At 34.9% G+C, this 16,819-nt stretch overlaps 1 protein-coding gene across 1 annotated transcript in view; it reads left to right on the top strand.

Annotated features, from left to right (window-relative positions):
- slc26a11 (solute carrier family 26 member 11) overlaps nucleotides 1-16,819 on the top strand; it is a 35,406-nt gene that overhangs the window by 513 nt on the left and 18,074 nt on the right. The window contains exons 2-6 of the mRNA XM_079808618.1: nucleotides 2,975-3,336; nucleotides 4,781-4,973; nucleotides 13,324-13,409; nucleotides 13,482-13,561; nucleotides 16,199-16,341. Coding sequence (XP_079664744.1) covers nucleotides 3,154-3,336; nucleotides 4,781-4,973; nucleotides 13,324-13,409; nucleotides 13,482-13,561; nucleotides 16,199-16,341 — 685 coding nt within the window. The 5' untranslated portion in view covers nucleotides 2,975-3,153. The remainder of the gene's footprint in view (nucleotides 1-2,974; nucleotides 3,337-4,780; nucleotides 4,974-13,323; nucleotides 13,410-13,481; nucleotides 13,562-16,198; nucleotides 16,342-16,819) is intronic.

A 16,819-nucleotide genomic window follows, 5' to 3' on the forward strand; every position in this document is an offset into this window, starting at 1 on the left:
TTTGAATAATTATTGAGAATTAATTTATATAATTATGTAAGTGTACTGTAATGCAAAATACATGACATATTTTTATTTTATTACATTATTCATATTATGATGGGGTTTTTGCATTTCGTTACTGCAATGCGAAATATAAATATCTGACATGTTTGAACATATTTATACATGGAGTTAGTAATATTAGTAGTTTTGTAAGGATATCTTTAAGACCGTTACATTTTTTTGTTTTACATTAGATTATTTTAATAATTAAACAGTTTCTCATGACTGTAAATAAAAGCACTAAAAAGTTAAATATATTTAGACATGGCATTTGTAAATGTATTAAAATATTGTCACAATGAAAAAAACGGTAACAAGGTTTTTAACGGTAAAAAGGTAACAAACTTTACAAGGTTTCATTAGTTAACTAACTAAGAGTTATAAAGCTTTTATTAATTTATAAATGCAAAATTTATTAACAGGGTTTTCTTGGGGTATTAAAAAGTCTAGAATTTCAAAATCTAAATCTTAGGCTTTAAAAAGTCTTAAATTTGCTGAAGTATTCAGTTTTAGGTCTTAAATTATTTTAAACAGGTCTTAATTTTCCTACGTCCATGTAACGCTACTTCTAATGCTCATTGAAATCCTGCATCACTTTTTTTGTAGTTCTTTCTTTCGCTAGTCCAACTATATTTCGCTGTATTATGACTACAAATGAGACCAACATGCAGCTTACATTGCAGCCAATCAGCTTCTGTGTTATTGGAGTCTCTTTGAGATTGTACCACAGACACATAAAACAGATTTTATTCTTCAGCTAATAGTCGTGTTTCTGCGATTACTAAATATAACGAAAAATCTATTTTTTTTTTAGATCCTGCATTATTCCTAAACCAAAATAAGCAAGATTTCTGTATTTAGTTCGTTCTATTGTCATGTGTGACTATTGTGCATCTAACATAACGCATAATATGGTAAATATGGTATCCTAATTATGAATAAAATGGAATTTCTGGAAATTACCACCACAAATTCAGTCATTTTGAACTTAAAAATCACAACAAAAAAAGTTGCGAAATCCTGGTGGGATTGAGTTATGAGGAAGTGAAAGTTTATCGATACAAGTTTATTGATTTGAATACATTTTGTGACTGCATTTCCTTTTATAGGTCTTAAATTTAATTCATAAAGGTCTCAAAAAGTCTAAAAATTTGACTTGGTGAAACCTGCAAAAAACCCTGTAATAAGATGAACGCAACACACGCCTCGCGAGCAGCGGGACTTTTATTATGCCACAGTCGCCACTTCCTCTCCTCCGCTCATGAGTGTGAGGTAACTCTGTTGATTAGGGGTGGGAATCTTAACGCACTTTACGATTCGATCCGATTCCGATTCCGATTCCCAAAATGATTCTTAACATACATTTTTGGTAACTAATTATCCTGATGTGCAAATACATGAACTTTACATTTGAACCAAAATCGGAGCTAATATGTGTTTTGTTTTTAGTTAGAATATCTGTTTGACAGTATTGCCATATTAAAAATGATCAGTGATGCCAGTAACGCGTTACTCTAATCGGACTACTTTTTTCCAGTAACGAGAAATCTAACGCGTTACTATTTCCAAACCAGTAATCAGATTAAAGTAATTTATCCAAGTCACTGTGAGTTACTATTTTAGTAATTTTCCTTAGTAAAAATATAAATGTTTGCTTTTGTTTGAGAGAGTATTTATATTAAGTGAAGTCAAGAAAGACTGTCTTTATTACATTTTTTATTGAAACATGTTTTTTTTTTCCCAGGAAATATTTTTTTAATTACAATTTAAAATGTCAGGAGATACATTGTTGACGTTACTGTTAAAAATGCACTTCCAATAAAGTGAGTGTTGGCAAAAACGGTTGTCATTTCTATGTCGAGGCGGCAGAGGTGTTGTCGGCAACTGCTGAATGTAACTAATAAAGTAACTTGTAATCTAACTTAGTTACTTTTAAAATCAAGTAATCTGTAAAGTAACTAAATTACTTTTTAAAGGAGTAATCAGTAATCAGATTACTTTTTCAAAGTAACTGTGGCAACACTGAAAATGATTATGAAGATTTCTTTCAATACTTTTATTTTATTAACAAAGTTATATTCAAGATTAACAAGCTCTAATGAAACATAGTAAGCCATACAATTGCAAAGAACAATCATTAGGAATAAATAAACAGTTCTCAATTTGCAAGTGTGACATTTCTTTAGAACATTTTAACAAAAAATTTCTTTAAAATAGGGCTGTCAAACGATTAATCGCGATTAATCGCATCCAAAATAAAAGTTTGTGTTTACATAATATATGCGTGTGTACTCTGTTAATTATTATTTATATATAAATACACACACAAGCATGTATATATTTAAGAAATATTTGCATGTATATACATTTATATAATCTATAATATATATAAATGTTTTATATATAAAAATAATATTTTTTTCTTAAATATATACATGCTTGTGTGTGTATTTATATATAAATAATAATTAACAGAGTACACACACATATTATGTAAACACAAACTTTTATTTTGGATGCGATTAATCGCGATTAATCGTTTGACAGCCCTAATTTAAAGCAAAAAAAAGTTTACTTTGGTTAGAGGTTAGAGCGTTTGAATTGAACACAGAATCGATTCTGAATTTTTGAGGCCACGCCCACACACGTCCCGGTTCCTCGGGTAAAATAGCATCTCACCATTTACAAATAGTCGGAAACATTTGGGATATTGAGTACTCAACAAAATATATAACACTGGCGTAGAGGTGTTTGGATATTTTACTGAAACAAAATGTTACATAGTGCACCTTTAACTAATTTTAACAAATGAGACCTTTAAAAACAAACATTATTTGTATTAAAAATAGATTTTTTGAATCTTGTTATCAAGTATTTTATAGCTGCTGGCTTGCCGTTTTAATAGCTAATGTTGTTGAATTGTCCACAGGTTTCATAAAACACTCATGGAGAAGCAAGAGGAGCCGTTCTGGATCTACCACATGGCCTGGAGAGCTTGTTAGCTCCACCCTTCCCATGAATCTTCTCCTCAACCACACCCTTGAATAATAAAGCATCCTGGATGAAGCGCTCCAGCTCTGTGTGTTATCGCTGACTGATTCCGCTCTGATGGAACTTCTGACAGGAATCCGCCTGAAGGCCGGCCTGCGCTCCTGCTTCCCCATCCTCACCTGGCTGCCCAGGTATAACCTGAGGTGGCTGAAGATGGACGTGATCGCCGGTGTGACGGTGGGGCTGACTGCGGTTCCTCAGGCGCTGGCCTATGCGGAGGTGGCCGGTTTACCTGTGCAGGTGAGCACATTCACGTTCTCTCACAGAAAAGAACGTTTAGAAAATAATGTAGGGAAGCACTGTTTAAAGGGTTAGTTCACCCAAAAATGTAAATTCTGTCATTAATTACTTCCCCTCATGTGGTTGGACACCCGTCAGACCTCCGTTCATCTTCAGACACAAATGAAGATATTTTAGTGTAAATCTGATGCTCTGAAAGGCCTCCATTGGCTCAACTTTACACTCTCAAGACCCTTAAAAGACATTAAAGACGTCGTTACAAAGTCCATCTCACTACAGCGGCTCTACAATAACTTTATGAATCGGCGAGAATAGTTTTTTGCGCAAAAAAACCCCTAAATAACGACTTATATAGTGATGAGGATTTCAAAACACGGCCTCATGAAGCTTCGAAGCGTTATGAATCAGTGAGTCGATTCATGATTCGGATCGCGTGTCAAACTGCTGAAATTTGGCGATTCAAACCGCTGAATCGACTCAGTGATTCATAACACTTCGAAGCTTCATGATGCTTTGTTTTGAAATCCTCATCACTATATAAGTCGTTATTTAGGGTTTTTTTGCGCACAAAAAGTTATATATAAAGTTATTGTAGAGCCGCTGTAGTGAGATGGACTTTGTAACGACGTCTTTAGTGTCTTTTAAGTCTTGAGAGTGAACGGTGCCATTGTGCCAATGGAGGCCTTTCAGAGCCATCAGGAATTGGTGAGTCCTATTCTATCATTATCCAGAGCTGCGCCCTCTACTGTTCATGCGGGAATGTGCATTTTTACCTCAGCCTGGGGCTTATTATTTACATTTTGGTATGAAGAGGTCTTTACAAAAAAATAACTTTTTTTTAGGGCTGTCAAAAGATTAATCGCGATTAATCGCATCCAAAATAAAAGTTTGTGTTTACATAATATATGTGTGTGTACTCTGTTAATTATTATTTATATATAAATACACACACATTCATGTATATATTTAAGAAATATTTGCATGTATATACTGTATATACATTTATATAATCTATAATATATATAAATATAAATGTTTTATATATAAAAATATTTTTTTTTCTTCTTAAATATACATGCTTGTGTGTGTATTTATATATAAATAATAATTAACAGAGTACACACACATATATTATGTAAACACAAACTTTTATTTTGGATGCGATTAATCGCGATTAATCTTTTGACAGCCCTACTTTTTTTGTTATAACAAAAGCAAGCCCAGCCCAGGTGAGAAAAAGTAACGCAAAAGTAATGTAACGGATTACTTTTCTTAAAAAGTAACTAAGTAACTCAATTAGTTACTTTTTAAGGGAGTAACGCAATATTGTAATGCATTACTTTTCAAAGTAACTTTCCCCAACACTGATCCCTCAAGCCCTTAGCCATCTTTGGGACGTAACACTCGGGAAATGTTTTCTTGACGTTGTTTGTTTGTTTTTCAGTACGGCCTGTATTCTGCGTTCATGGGATGTTTCGTCTACTGTATATTCGGCACGTCGAAAGACATCACGCTAGGCCCGACGGCCATCATGTCCCTGCTGTGTTCGGCGTACATCGGTGGAGATCCTGTGTTCGCTGTGGTGCTCACCTTGTTGAGCGGCGTCATCCAGGCGGGAATGGCTCTACTGAGGCTGGGTGAGATGGAAGACGAGGTTAAAGGGTTAGTTCACCTAAAAATGTAAATTCTGTCATTAATTACTGACCCTCATGTGGTTGGACACCCGTCAGACCTCCGTTCATCTTCAGACACAAATGAAGATATTTTAGTGTAAATCTGATGCTCTGAAAGGCCTCCATTGGCTCAACTTTACACTCTCAAAAACCCTTAAAAGACACTAAAGACGTCGTTACAAAGTCCATCTCACTACAGCGGCTCTACAATAACTTTATAAAGAGGCGAGAATAGTTTTTGTGCGCAAAAAAACCCTAAATAACGACTTATATAGTGATGACGATTTCAAAACACGGCCTCATGAAGCTTTGGAGCGTTATGAATCAGTGAGTCGATTCAGCGGTTTGGAGCGTTATGAATCAGTGAGTCGATTCAGCGGTTTGGAGCGTTATGAATCAGTGAGTCGATTCAGCGGTTTAGAGCGTTATGAATCAGTGAGTCGATTCAGCGGTTTGGAGCGTTATGAATCAGTGAGTCGATTCAGCGGTTTGGAGCGTTATGAATCAGTGAGTCGACTCAGCAGTTTGGAGCGTTATGAATCAGTGAGTCGATTCAGAGGTTTGGAGCGTTATGAATCAGTGAGTCGATTCAGCGGTTTTGAGCGTTATGAATCAGTGAGTCGATTCAGCGGTTTGGAGCGTTATGAATCAGTGAGTCGACTCAGTGGTTTGGAGCATTATGAATCAGTGAGTCGACTCAGCGGTTTGGAGCGTTATGAATCAGTGAGTCGATTCAGCGGTTTGGAGCGTTATGAATCAGTGAGTCGACTCAGTGGTTTGGAGCGTTATGAATCAGTGAGTCGACTCAGCGGTTTGGAGCGTTATGAATCAGTGAGTCGACTCAGCAGTTTGGAGCGTTATGAATCAGTGAGTCGATTCAGAGGTTTGGAGCGTTATGAATCAGTGAGTCGATTCAGCGGTTTTGAGCGTTATGAATCAGTGAGTCGATTCAGCGGTTTGGAGCGTTATGAATCAGTGAGTCGACTCAGTGGTTTGGAGCATTATGAATCAGTGAGTCGACTCAGCGGTTTGGAGCGTTATGAATCAGTGAGTCGATTCAGCGGTTTGGAGCGTTATGAATCAGTGAGTCGACTCAGTGGTTTGGAGCGTTATGAATCAGTGAGTCGACTCAGCGGTTTGGAGCGTTATGAATCAGTGAGTCGATTCAGCGGTTTGAATCACCAAAGTCACGTGATTTCAGCAGTTTGGCGGTTTGACACACGATCCGAATCATGAATCGACTCACTGATTCATAACGCTTCGAAGCTTCATGATGCCTTGTTTTGAAATCGTCATCACTATATAAGTCGTTATTTAGGGTTTTTTTGCGCACAAAAACTATTCTCGTCTCTTCATAAAGTTATTGTAGAGCCGCTGTAGTGAGATGGACTTTGTAACTTTAGTCTTTAGTGTCTTTTAAGGGTCTTGAGAGTGTAAAGTTGAGCCAATGGAGGCCTTTCAGAGCATCAGATTTACACTAAAATATCTTCATTTGTGTCTGAAGATGAACGGAGGTCTGACGGGTGTCCAACCACATGAGGGTCAGTCATTAATGACACAATTTACATTTTTGGGTGAACTAACCCTTTAATGTTAACATTTACACCGATCAGGCATGTCCTAATATTGTGTTGGTCCCCTGTCGAGGCATGGACTCCACTAGGAGCTGTGCTGTGGTGTCTGGCACCAAGATGTTAGCAGCAGATCCTTTAAGTCCTGTAAGTTGCGAGGCGGGGCCTTGTTTGTTCAGCTCATCCCATGGATGCTCGATTGGATTGAGATTAGGGATGCCCTTTAACCCAGGGGTGTCCAAAGTCCAAATGCGACCCCGGGGAAGAATTTCAAACGTCTGAACAAATGTGTTTACCTGCCGATCACATGACCACTAAACAGCCAATGAGAAGTGTTCGAGTTCGAGGTCTCCGGTACGAGCTGCGAATCTCTCTGGGATTTAATTTAATTTAAATCCAGTTAAACTGCACTGATTTAACAGTTAAATTACTTTTCAAACAACACTTCACCAACATTTATCATGTGTTTACTGTGGTAACACTAACTGTAGCCGTGGTCATTTGTCAGAAATGTAGGTTAATATCTAATTTTATTTAATGTGTAATGTAGACATGTATTAAATTAGTAACAAAGGCCAAATTGCAGACTATTTTTGTCATAAACTTACTTTTTGCCTTGTGTCCACTGCAAAAAATGCTCATTTAATATTTTTGTCTTGTTTCTAGTATACATATATCTAAAAATCCTTAAATCAAGATGCATTTACTAAGTTAAATGACATTAGATATATTTTCTGGAAAATAAAATGAAATTGAAGTGAGTTTTTGGTTAAAACAAGCAAATATATCTGCCAATGGGGTCAGAATAATAATGTTTCTGTTTGGAATCTTGTTTATTGTGTCCCAAACAGAAACAAGATTATTTTTATAATCCATTGGCAGATAATTTAGTTTGTTTGTTTCAAGCAAAAACTCAATTCATTTAGATTTTTTCCCCCAGGAATCAAGAACAAATATGTAATTTTCCTTAGTAAAAGCATCTTGATTGAAGAATTTTTAGATATTTGGACTGGAAAAAAGTATTTTAAGAAAAGTATTTTTTTGTAGTGGGGTTTCACCTGTGCTGATCTAAATAGAGCACTTGTTAAATTTAAAGAAGAATAGAGTTCTAACTCAGTAATAATATTTAAATTTCACGCGTTAAAACTTTTTGGTTGATGAAAGTTTTTCAGATATTGTGAAATATCTCTACATTTCCTGTGTCCTATCTCAAGCTACACTGTAAAAAAAAATCCCCGTAAAATTTACGGTAAAAAACCGGCAGCTGTGGTTGCCAGAACTTTACCGTAAAAAATACGGCAGTAACGTTTTAGGTTTTTAGGGACAGCGCCATATAATTTAAAGGTTTAAAATGTAATAATTACGGTTAAAACTTTTTTTAAAAAGTTAAAAAGGTTTATATTGTAATGATTATGTTTAAACAATTTACGGTATAAAAACATATTTCATTAACTGAAATAATGTTAAATTACCAACCTATTGAAATACTAATATCTGTTATGTACCTTTGATATATACTGACATCCACCAATCACAGTGGAGATGAGAATCACATGATGAATCAAAGCTCATCACAAGCAGCTTTTAAGAGGACAATACTTATATATAGAAGAGCTCAGTTTCATTCACACACACATTAAACACCATCACTGTAACACACATGACATTTAAAAAATGCAATAAACATTAATTTAACAACATCAGATGTAACATAAAACTCTAATGTACATAACTGATTCGAAAAAACATAGTTATTGCAATGAAAATACATCAAATGCGAAGTGCCACGCAGGGAATTCTGGGAATGTCAATTTACGGGTTTTCACTGTAAATTACACAATGACTTGTTCTTTTTCACTTCCAAAAACTGTAAATTGAACGGTATTTTACTGTAAAATGAAATGAAATGTAAGGTTAGATCTATTACAGTTATTCTTTCTGTTCACCAATGAACTGTTTTTCAGCGTAGCATTTTTACAGTAAAATACCGTTAAAATCACAATCATTTTTTACAGTGTACTCTACTGTCAGCTCAAGCTTTTGTCAAATCTGTCATGTTTCCAAGAAACAAAACATGTCATATAAGGGTCAAAGACGAGACGTCACAATTTTGGTGTCCGCATCAAATTATGTTTACAAAAGTCATTTTATATACATAAAAAACATGTTAAATGCAAGTAAACTGTCTACTTTACTATTTCAAATAACTTTTGTCAATATAAAATGTCAACATTTAGGGGAAATAATGTTCCAAAGTGTAAAATTGTCATTCAGCGTAATGGTCCGGACTTTGATTTTGCCATTACATCTTTAAATAAATGTATAAAATAACAAATATAAAAAAATATGTTTGTTTTCTTGGCATTTTCAAATATGTATTGGCTGTGTTATATTAAAAGGACTATGTCTTACTTATTTTTTTAAGTATTTAAATAACCAGGGGACTTTTGTCCCGAAAATCCAGTTTGTAAGAGATCATTCAGTGTAACAGGATCAAGAAGCCATTCTGAAATCATATTAATAAACATATCTGTGACATCATCATAAGGCCCTGAAGACCATGTGGTGCAGCAGAAAAGTGAATTCATCGCTCTTAAATATTTGATAATTCCACCTTTTCATGGTGTGGTATCCTAAGTTACAAAACCGCACGTCATTCAGTGAAATGCCAAAAAAAAACATTTATATTGTTAGAATTTTTTAAAAATAAGTAGATGTTGTGAATAATTGTGATTAGCTTTACTGGTCAAGCTCACTTTTTAATATAGATGGCCTGCAATATAAGCTGAAGTAGAAGTTTCGTCATTTCAGGTAATTATTTTTTCATTCAGTGTAACAGATATATTTATGTAAAAAATTACAAAATATATTTATTCTAACCTGTAATCATTAAAATATATAAAATAATGTGATCATACAAAATTTTTAAATGATTTTCACCTCCTTACAAAAACTTCTTGCTGGCAAATAAACCTAGTGGTTTGAAGGATAGTGGCAAAGTATAAAGATTTAAAAATTAATTAGTATTTGTGGGCTGGACTTTGATACTTAAATAGAGTCTTTTAATATGCCATCAAATGATTCCTGTTTTAAATATGCCTAATAAGATTTTCTGATACATAAATATTGTTACACTGAATGACATTTTAGTGGGTGTCTTCTGTAAATCATGGTAAAAAATGTGTGATAGTCATTATTTTTTGCTAAGAAAATATAAAATTAAACAGGACACATTCTAATGTACAGGAAAAAACTACATTTAAAGCTGTATTACACATTTATTTTTTTGATGCTTGAAAACCCCTGTTTCGTCTTTGACCCATATATATATATATATATAATTAGTAAAGGGTCCACAACATCGAATCTGGCCCACTTTAAAAAAAGTTTGGACACCCCTGCTTTAACCGTTAACCAATAGTAAGTATTCTGACCGATTAATACTATCAGTTAAACGGTTTAAAAGTGTTTGTTTTGTTTTTTTTTGCTGCATGGTCACCAGATTTTTATAAGAAACAATATCGAGTCAATAAAACACGAAAGAACAACACATATATTGCATATGGACTGCATTTGACTGCACATCACATTTTTCCCAATGTTGATTCTTCTTGCAATCGTAATGCAATCGACTGTGGCCTATTAAACTTTAAATAAAAGTTTTACACTGTCATACACTGTAAAACGTAATAAGTTGACTTTACTTAGAAAAAGTGAGGAAACCGATTGCCTTAAAATTTTCAAGTAAAGCAGCGTATTATTTTGTTCAAAACTTAACAAAATTTGTACAGAAAACTTGTTAATGAAGTATAGTTAACTCAAAATTATTAGTTATGTTAACTTGTTATTAGTGCTCACATTACTAGGAAAATATTAGGAAATTGCCTTAAAATTCTCAAGTAAGCTGAACTTAAAAAAATAAGTGAAGACAAAAAACAACATTCAACACTTATTTATTACTTATCAATAGTCTACAGGTACTAAAAACAATTAAGTACGCTTTACTTAATTGCATTAAGCTGTTCTTACTTAAACCGTTTAAGTTTTGTCAACTTAATTCCATCTGGGATCTGAGGAAGTGTACTCCCAGAGTGCATTGTGGCATGAATAAATTAATTGCTTCGTTTGACTATTTTTAGCTTTATTTTACTATTTGTCTTTTGTCAGTGTAACCCGAATAATGACAGCAAGTAAAATAGTAAAGGTCGTATTAATAATAAAAATTAAAAAAATTTAATAAAATAAAAATCCTTGTTACCATTGTTGTGTTTTGCATGCTGGATGTTGAAGTGTGTGTGTGACACACTCAAGCATGGTTAAATGATATTGTGACAAATATAGAGGGATAATATCAATTCAGTTAAAAGGTTATGCCATAAATATTAGCAAACATAATGTTAAAAGATCATTATTTGACATTAATTATAGTTATGTTGTATATCATTAATGGACAAATATTTTATATATATATTACTTCCCTTCTTTTGAAATCATACAACTATGATTTCTTGTTGCATTGCTGCATTAATAGGAAGTTAATTACTATAATATGAATGAAGTTCCAAGTGTCCAACCAAATGGAACAGTGATCTCCATCATGGTGACTGGAAGTTGAGGAAATGAGTGATAAGTCTATACAAAATTGCCCCGCCTCAAAAACACATTGCCCGCCTGCTTGTTTTTTTGCTTTGGCAAAATGGTGCTCAAACCAGTCAAGTAATATTTACTTGAGTTTTCTAAGTAACGAAGGCATAGCATGCAAATAGTTCAGATTACTTAACTGTTTTAAGCAAGTTCAACAATTTATTGGACATTAAGTAAAGTGTACTAAAAAAGTCTTAGTAAGAACAACTTTTGGATTTTACAGTGAATAAACGAGCTTGCACAGCGACAGGGAAAAAAAATTAACGCAAAAAAATATAATTTTTTAAAATATTTAAATATTATAATGTTATTTTTTAATTTAATTTACGGTGAAAAGTGAACAGCCATCACATTTTGGCTCAAACTCGCTCAAATCCTGCTTCTAACGCATCAACTCTGAGGACAAAATGTTCACTTGCTGCCTAATATATCCCACCCACTAACAGGAGATCATCAGTGTTATTCACTTCACCTGGTCATAATGTTATGCCTGATCGGTGTATGTTGGTTTGATTCATGGCGAAATCTAAGTTAGTCTGTTTAGTTAATGTAGGATTTATAGAGGATGAATAAAGCAGCAGACTCAGCTGTCTGTAAATCAGGACCGTCATGAAAACAGGAAGTTGGTGTTAGTTTCACTCTCACATAACCATCAGATTTGTATTACTTCCTGTGCAACTTCCTGTTAATGTATTTGAAGCCGCACACCAAAATATAGCAGCAGGTTTTTAAGAACGTGGCAGCTGAGGTTGTGGAAGTGGCTGAATTACACAATTAATGGATAAAGCAGATAAATCTGTACCGCAGAAGAAACAGAAATAATCATGTGTTTATCATTTTTACAAGTAATAATAGTATTTATTATAATTATATTAAAGGAACACGCCACTATTTTTGAAAATAGGCTAATTTTCCGACTCCCCTAGAGTTAAACAGTTGAGTTTTACCGTTTTGTAAAACGAATGAATTAATGAATAATTCAATTAATAAATATACTATCCCCAAAATTGTTATTGTTTATAAATAATATAAAATATAATAAAAATTAACAAAATAATAAACATTAACACTTTTTATAATTGTGTTTTAGCTTTATAATTAAATGAAAATGAATTAATAAATAATCCAATGAATAAATATACTATCCCCCAAAATTGTTTTTTTAAACGAATAATATAAAAATATATATTAATAATAAAAATTAACAAAATAATTAACATTAACACTTTTTATAATTGTGTTGTAGCTTTATAATTAAATGAAATTGAATTAATAAATAATTCTATTAATAAATATACTATCCCCCAAAATTGTTTTTTTTACGAATAATATAAAAATATATATTAATAATAAAAATTAACAAAATAATTAACATTAACACTTTTTATAATTGTGTTTTAGCTTTATAATGAAATGAAAATTAATTAATAAATAATTCAATTAATAAATATACTATCCCCCAAAATTGTTTTTTTAAACGAATAATATAAAAATATATATTAATAATAAAAATTAACAAAATAATTAACATTAACACTTTTTATAATTGTGTTTTAGCTTTATAATGAAATTAAAATTAATTAATAAATAATTCAATTAATAAATATACTATACCACAAAATTGTTATTGTTTATAAATAATATAAAATATAATAAAAATTAACAAAATAATAAACATTAACACTTTTTATAATTGTGTTTTAGCTTTATAATTAAATGAAAATTAATTAATAAATAATTCAATTAATAAATATACTATCCCCAAAATTTTTATTGTTTATAAATAATATAAAATATAATACAAATTAATAATAATAAACATTAACACTTTTTATAATTGTGTTTTAGCTTTATAATTAAATGAAAATTAATTAATAAATAATTCAATTAATAAATATACTATCCCCAAAATTTTTATTGTTTATAAATAATATAAAATATAATACAAATTAATAATAATAAACATTAACACTTTTTATAATTGTGTTGTAGCTTTATAATTTTATCAAAATAATAATGAATCCTCCAAAATAAAAGCCCAATGGAATATTTGCACTCCTGTGCTGAAGTGGGTCTGATGTGCTGCTGGTCTTCATTAGGCTTCCTCCTGGACTTCATCTCATATCCAGTCATTAAAGGCTTCACCTGCGCTGCGGCCGTCACCATCGGCTTCGGCCAGGTCAAGGTAAAGTCATTCTCATTTTAGTTGCGTATATCCGACTGTGGCCTGTGTTAATCCACTCGGTTTGTTCTGCAGAATATCCTGGGTCTGAAGGAGATCCCACAGCAGTTCTTCCTGCAGGTTTACTACACCTTCCACAAGATCCCTGAGGCCAGGTGAGCACACACACACACACACACACACACACACACACACACACACGAGTTTGACCAGTGAGCTAATCGCTGTAGTGTCGAAGTGCCACTCTTATACTATATTAAAGTCTCCTAGTTTTTGGAGGTCTCCAACAATTGACCTATTGGTAAGCCCCGCCCCCCTTAGTTACTGTTGCTAACTCGGACAAACAAACAAAGCTGCTATATCTTACAATAACAGCTGTCAGTGTGAAAACCTTATCCCGAGATGTTTTTGGACACAGATTGTAGCGTATTTCCCGTCCGAATGATGACCAAACTTAACTGATGGTTTATCAAGTTTATTACATCGTTTTTCTCTCAAAAAATCATCGTAAGAGCCGAACAAACAAAGCATAAGAAGTGCGCATTAACGTCTCATTCACAAACTCTCTCTGTGGCATTACCATTAACATACACAGCAAATTACACAAAAACACTCACACAACTAACAGTAAACAAACATATACACAGAGATTATGCTTTTCGGGGGTGCAGTTAATAACTGGTAAACTTTGTATCTGCAAAACAACTCCAATAAACTGCGTGCGAGCTCTTCCTTTCACTAGCCGGAGACTATAATACCCGTCAAAATAAGAGTCCTCCTTATAAGACAGATAATGCAGACCATAAACATATCTAAACTCACAGAAATAAAATGGGAATAAAATAAATATGGTGAGTAGGGATGCCTCAATTCTCAATATAATATTGAACCGTTCGGTGTGGCATTCACGGTTCAATACGCGCTTGTGAATTGCGTTTTTTCCGGTTTTGCATTGAATTAATTATTTTTCTACAAATTCTATCATTTGCCTCCATCCCAATACTGAACAACGCGACATACATTCACATCACAGGTTAGTGGTAGAGTTATACTCACAGAACACTATAGTTATTCACAATCACCAAAGTTCATTATTTGCATGCCTTGCCGGCTCATTCGCGTGCGCGGTTTAACATGCGCTTTTCCGAGCGCGCGCACTAAACGCCTGTCAAACACGTGATTACTGGACTAAGTAGTCGTCTTACTGCGCTAATACTGTCAAATACACACAAGGTTAGCATAAACACAGTTGGATATGTCTAAAGCTAAGAGCTGAAGTTGAGCGAGCTGAAGTTGCGCGAGCTGAAGTTGCGCGAGCTGAAGTTGCGCGAGCTGAAGTTGGGCGAGCTGAAGTTGGGCGAGCTGAAGTTGGGCGAGCTGAAGTTGGGCGAGCTGAAGTTGGGCGAGCTGAAGTTGGGCGAGCTGAAGTTGGGCGAGCTGAAGTTGGGCGAGCTGAAGTTGGGCGAGCTGAAGTTGGGCGAGCTGAAGTTGCGCGAGCTGAAGTTGGGCGAGCTGAAGTTGCGCGAGCTGAAGTTGGGCGAGCTGAAGTTGGGCGAGCTGAAGTTGGGCGAGCTGAAGATGCGCGAGCTGAAGTTGGGCGAGCTGAAGTTGGGCGAGCTGAAGTTGCGCGAGCTGAAGTTGCGCGAGCTGAAGTTGCGCGAGCTGAAGTTGGGCGAGCTGAAGTTGGGCGAGCTGAAGTTGGGCGAGCTGAAGTTGAGCGAGCTGAAGTTGCGCGAGCTGAAGTTGCGCGAGCTGAAGTTGCGCGAGCTGAAGTTGGGCGAGCTGAAGTTGCGCGAGCTGAAGTTGCGCGAGCTGAAGTTGGGCGAGCTGAAGTTGCGCGAGCTGAAGTTGCGCGAGCTGAAGTTGCGCGAGCTGAAGTTGCGCGAGCTGAAGTTGCGCGAGCTGAAGTTGGGCGAGCTGAAGTTGCGCGAGCTGAAGTTGCGCGAGCTGAAGTTGGGCGAGCTGAAGTTGAGCGAGCTGAAGTTGCGCGAGCTGAAGTTGCGCGAGCTGAAGTTGCGCGAGCTGAAGTTGAGCGAGCTGAAGTTGGGCGAGCTTACCTCAAGCGCAGATAGTGAGTGTTTGTTCAGCTCAGCTTCTCACGTGTTGGATCGGATGAGAATGAAACAGACTAACTTGTGTCAAAGCCGAAATACTTCTTTTGTAGCCTAAAGAAGAACATGCTGCACTTTAGAAATGAAATACTATCAGTTCTGTAGCCTATAGGATGATCATTTTTATTTTACCTTAAAATTACATTGACTTAATCTGATTTAAAAAGCACCTGCTGTAGCATCTTCGTTTTTTTCGTTGCACTAAACACTATTTGATTTAACATTTTGGAACAATTATATACTTTGGTTTTATTTAATTTCACTGGTAAAGACTTTTTTTCTTTACACTGAATTTAAAAACAAATGCTGATTTAAGTAACGTCTTTGTTTGAATTGTTGAATGTGTGTTGATTGTGTTGTTTGGATTGCAGAATATGCAGTTGTGTGCAAGTTCAACCCAATTCAATTTCCTGTTGATTTCAGATTGCGGACTTGTTTTCATTGGCCAAAAACCAATTTGGCCTGTTAAATACCAAATAAACATCTTGTTCATGTATACTTTCATTCTTTTATTGTGTAAAAAAAAAAAAAAAAATTTCGGAAATCGGTATTGGAAGCAGCCAGTTTACTTGAAAAAAATCGGAATCGGCCATGTAAAATCATGATCCGTGCATCACTACAAAGCATTATAGAGGCACTTTAAATCATCCGTTCTAAGCTGTAACTGGTCTCTGTCCTCAGAGCAGGAGATGTGATTCTGGGCCTGTGCTGTCTGCTCTTCCTGATCATGATGACGCTGATGAAGAACTCTCTGGCTTCTGCTGAAGATGAGGCTGCTCTCCTCGGCCGCTCAGCTCGGGGGCTGGTGTGGAGTGTGGCTACTAGTGAGTACTGAAGTCTTTGTGAATCCATAAATGAGCCGAGGATGATTGAGGCATAGATATCCATAATAAAGGCTAGATGTTTTACGGCGGAGTCGTCAGCGACGGCCATCTTGTCACAGGCCAGCTTTCTGGTGGCCATCTTGTCACAGGCCAGCTTTCTGGCGGCCATCTTGTCACAGGCCAGCTTTCTGTGATCTGAACACAAATACTCTTATCGCGCTGAAATCTGGACGGATTTACAAATGGTTTGGTTTCTTACAAACGTTATTAACGTGGCTATAATTATGGATGCTTGAACAAATTATGAATAATTATTCATAAGTATGCAGTGTCATACATCTCTGACGTTTATAACAAACCAAACAGTTTGAAAATCGGTAGAAAATTGAGCAAGTTATGGTTATTTAAAAAGTGCACGCACCATTAAAACACAATGTTAGGATCAGTGTTGGGGAAAGTGACTTTGAAAAGTAATGCA

This window comes from Gobio gobio, assembly GCF_949357685.1.
Source record: "Gobio gobio genome assembly, chromosome: 24".
In the NCBI taxonomy this organism is placed as follows: Eukaryota; Metazoa; Chordata; class Actinopteri; order Cypriniformes; family Gobionidae; genus Gobio; species Gobio gobio.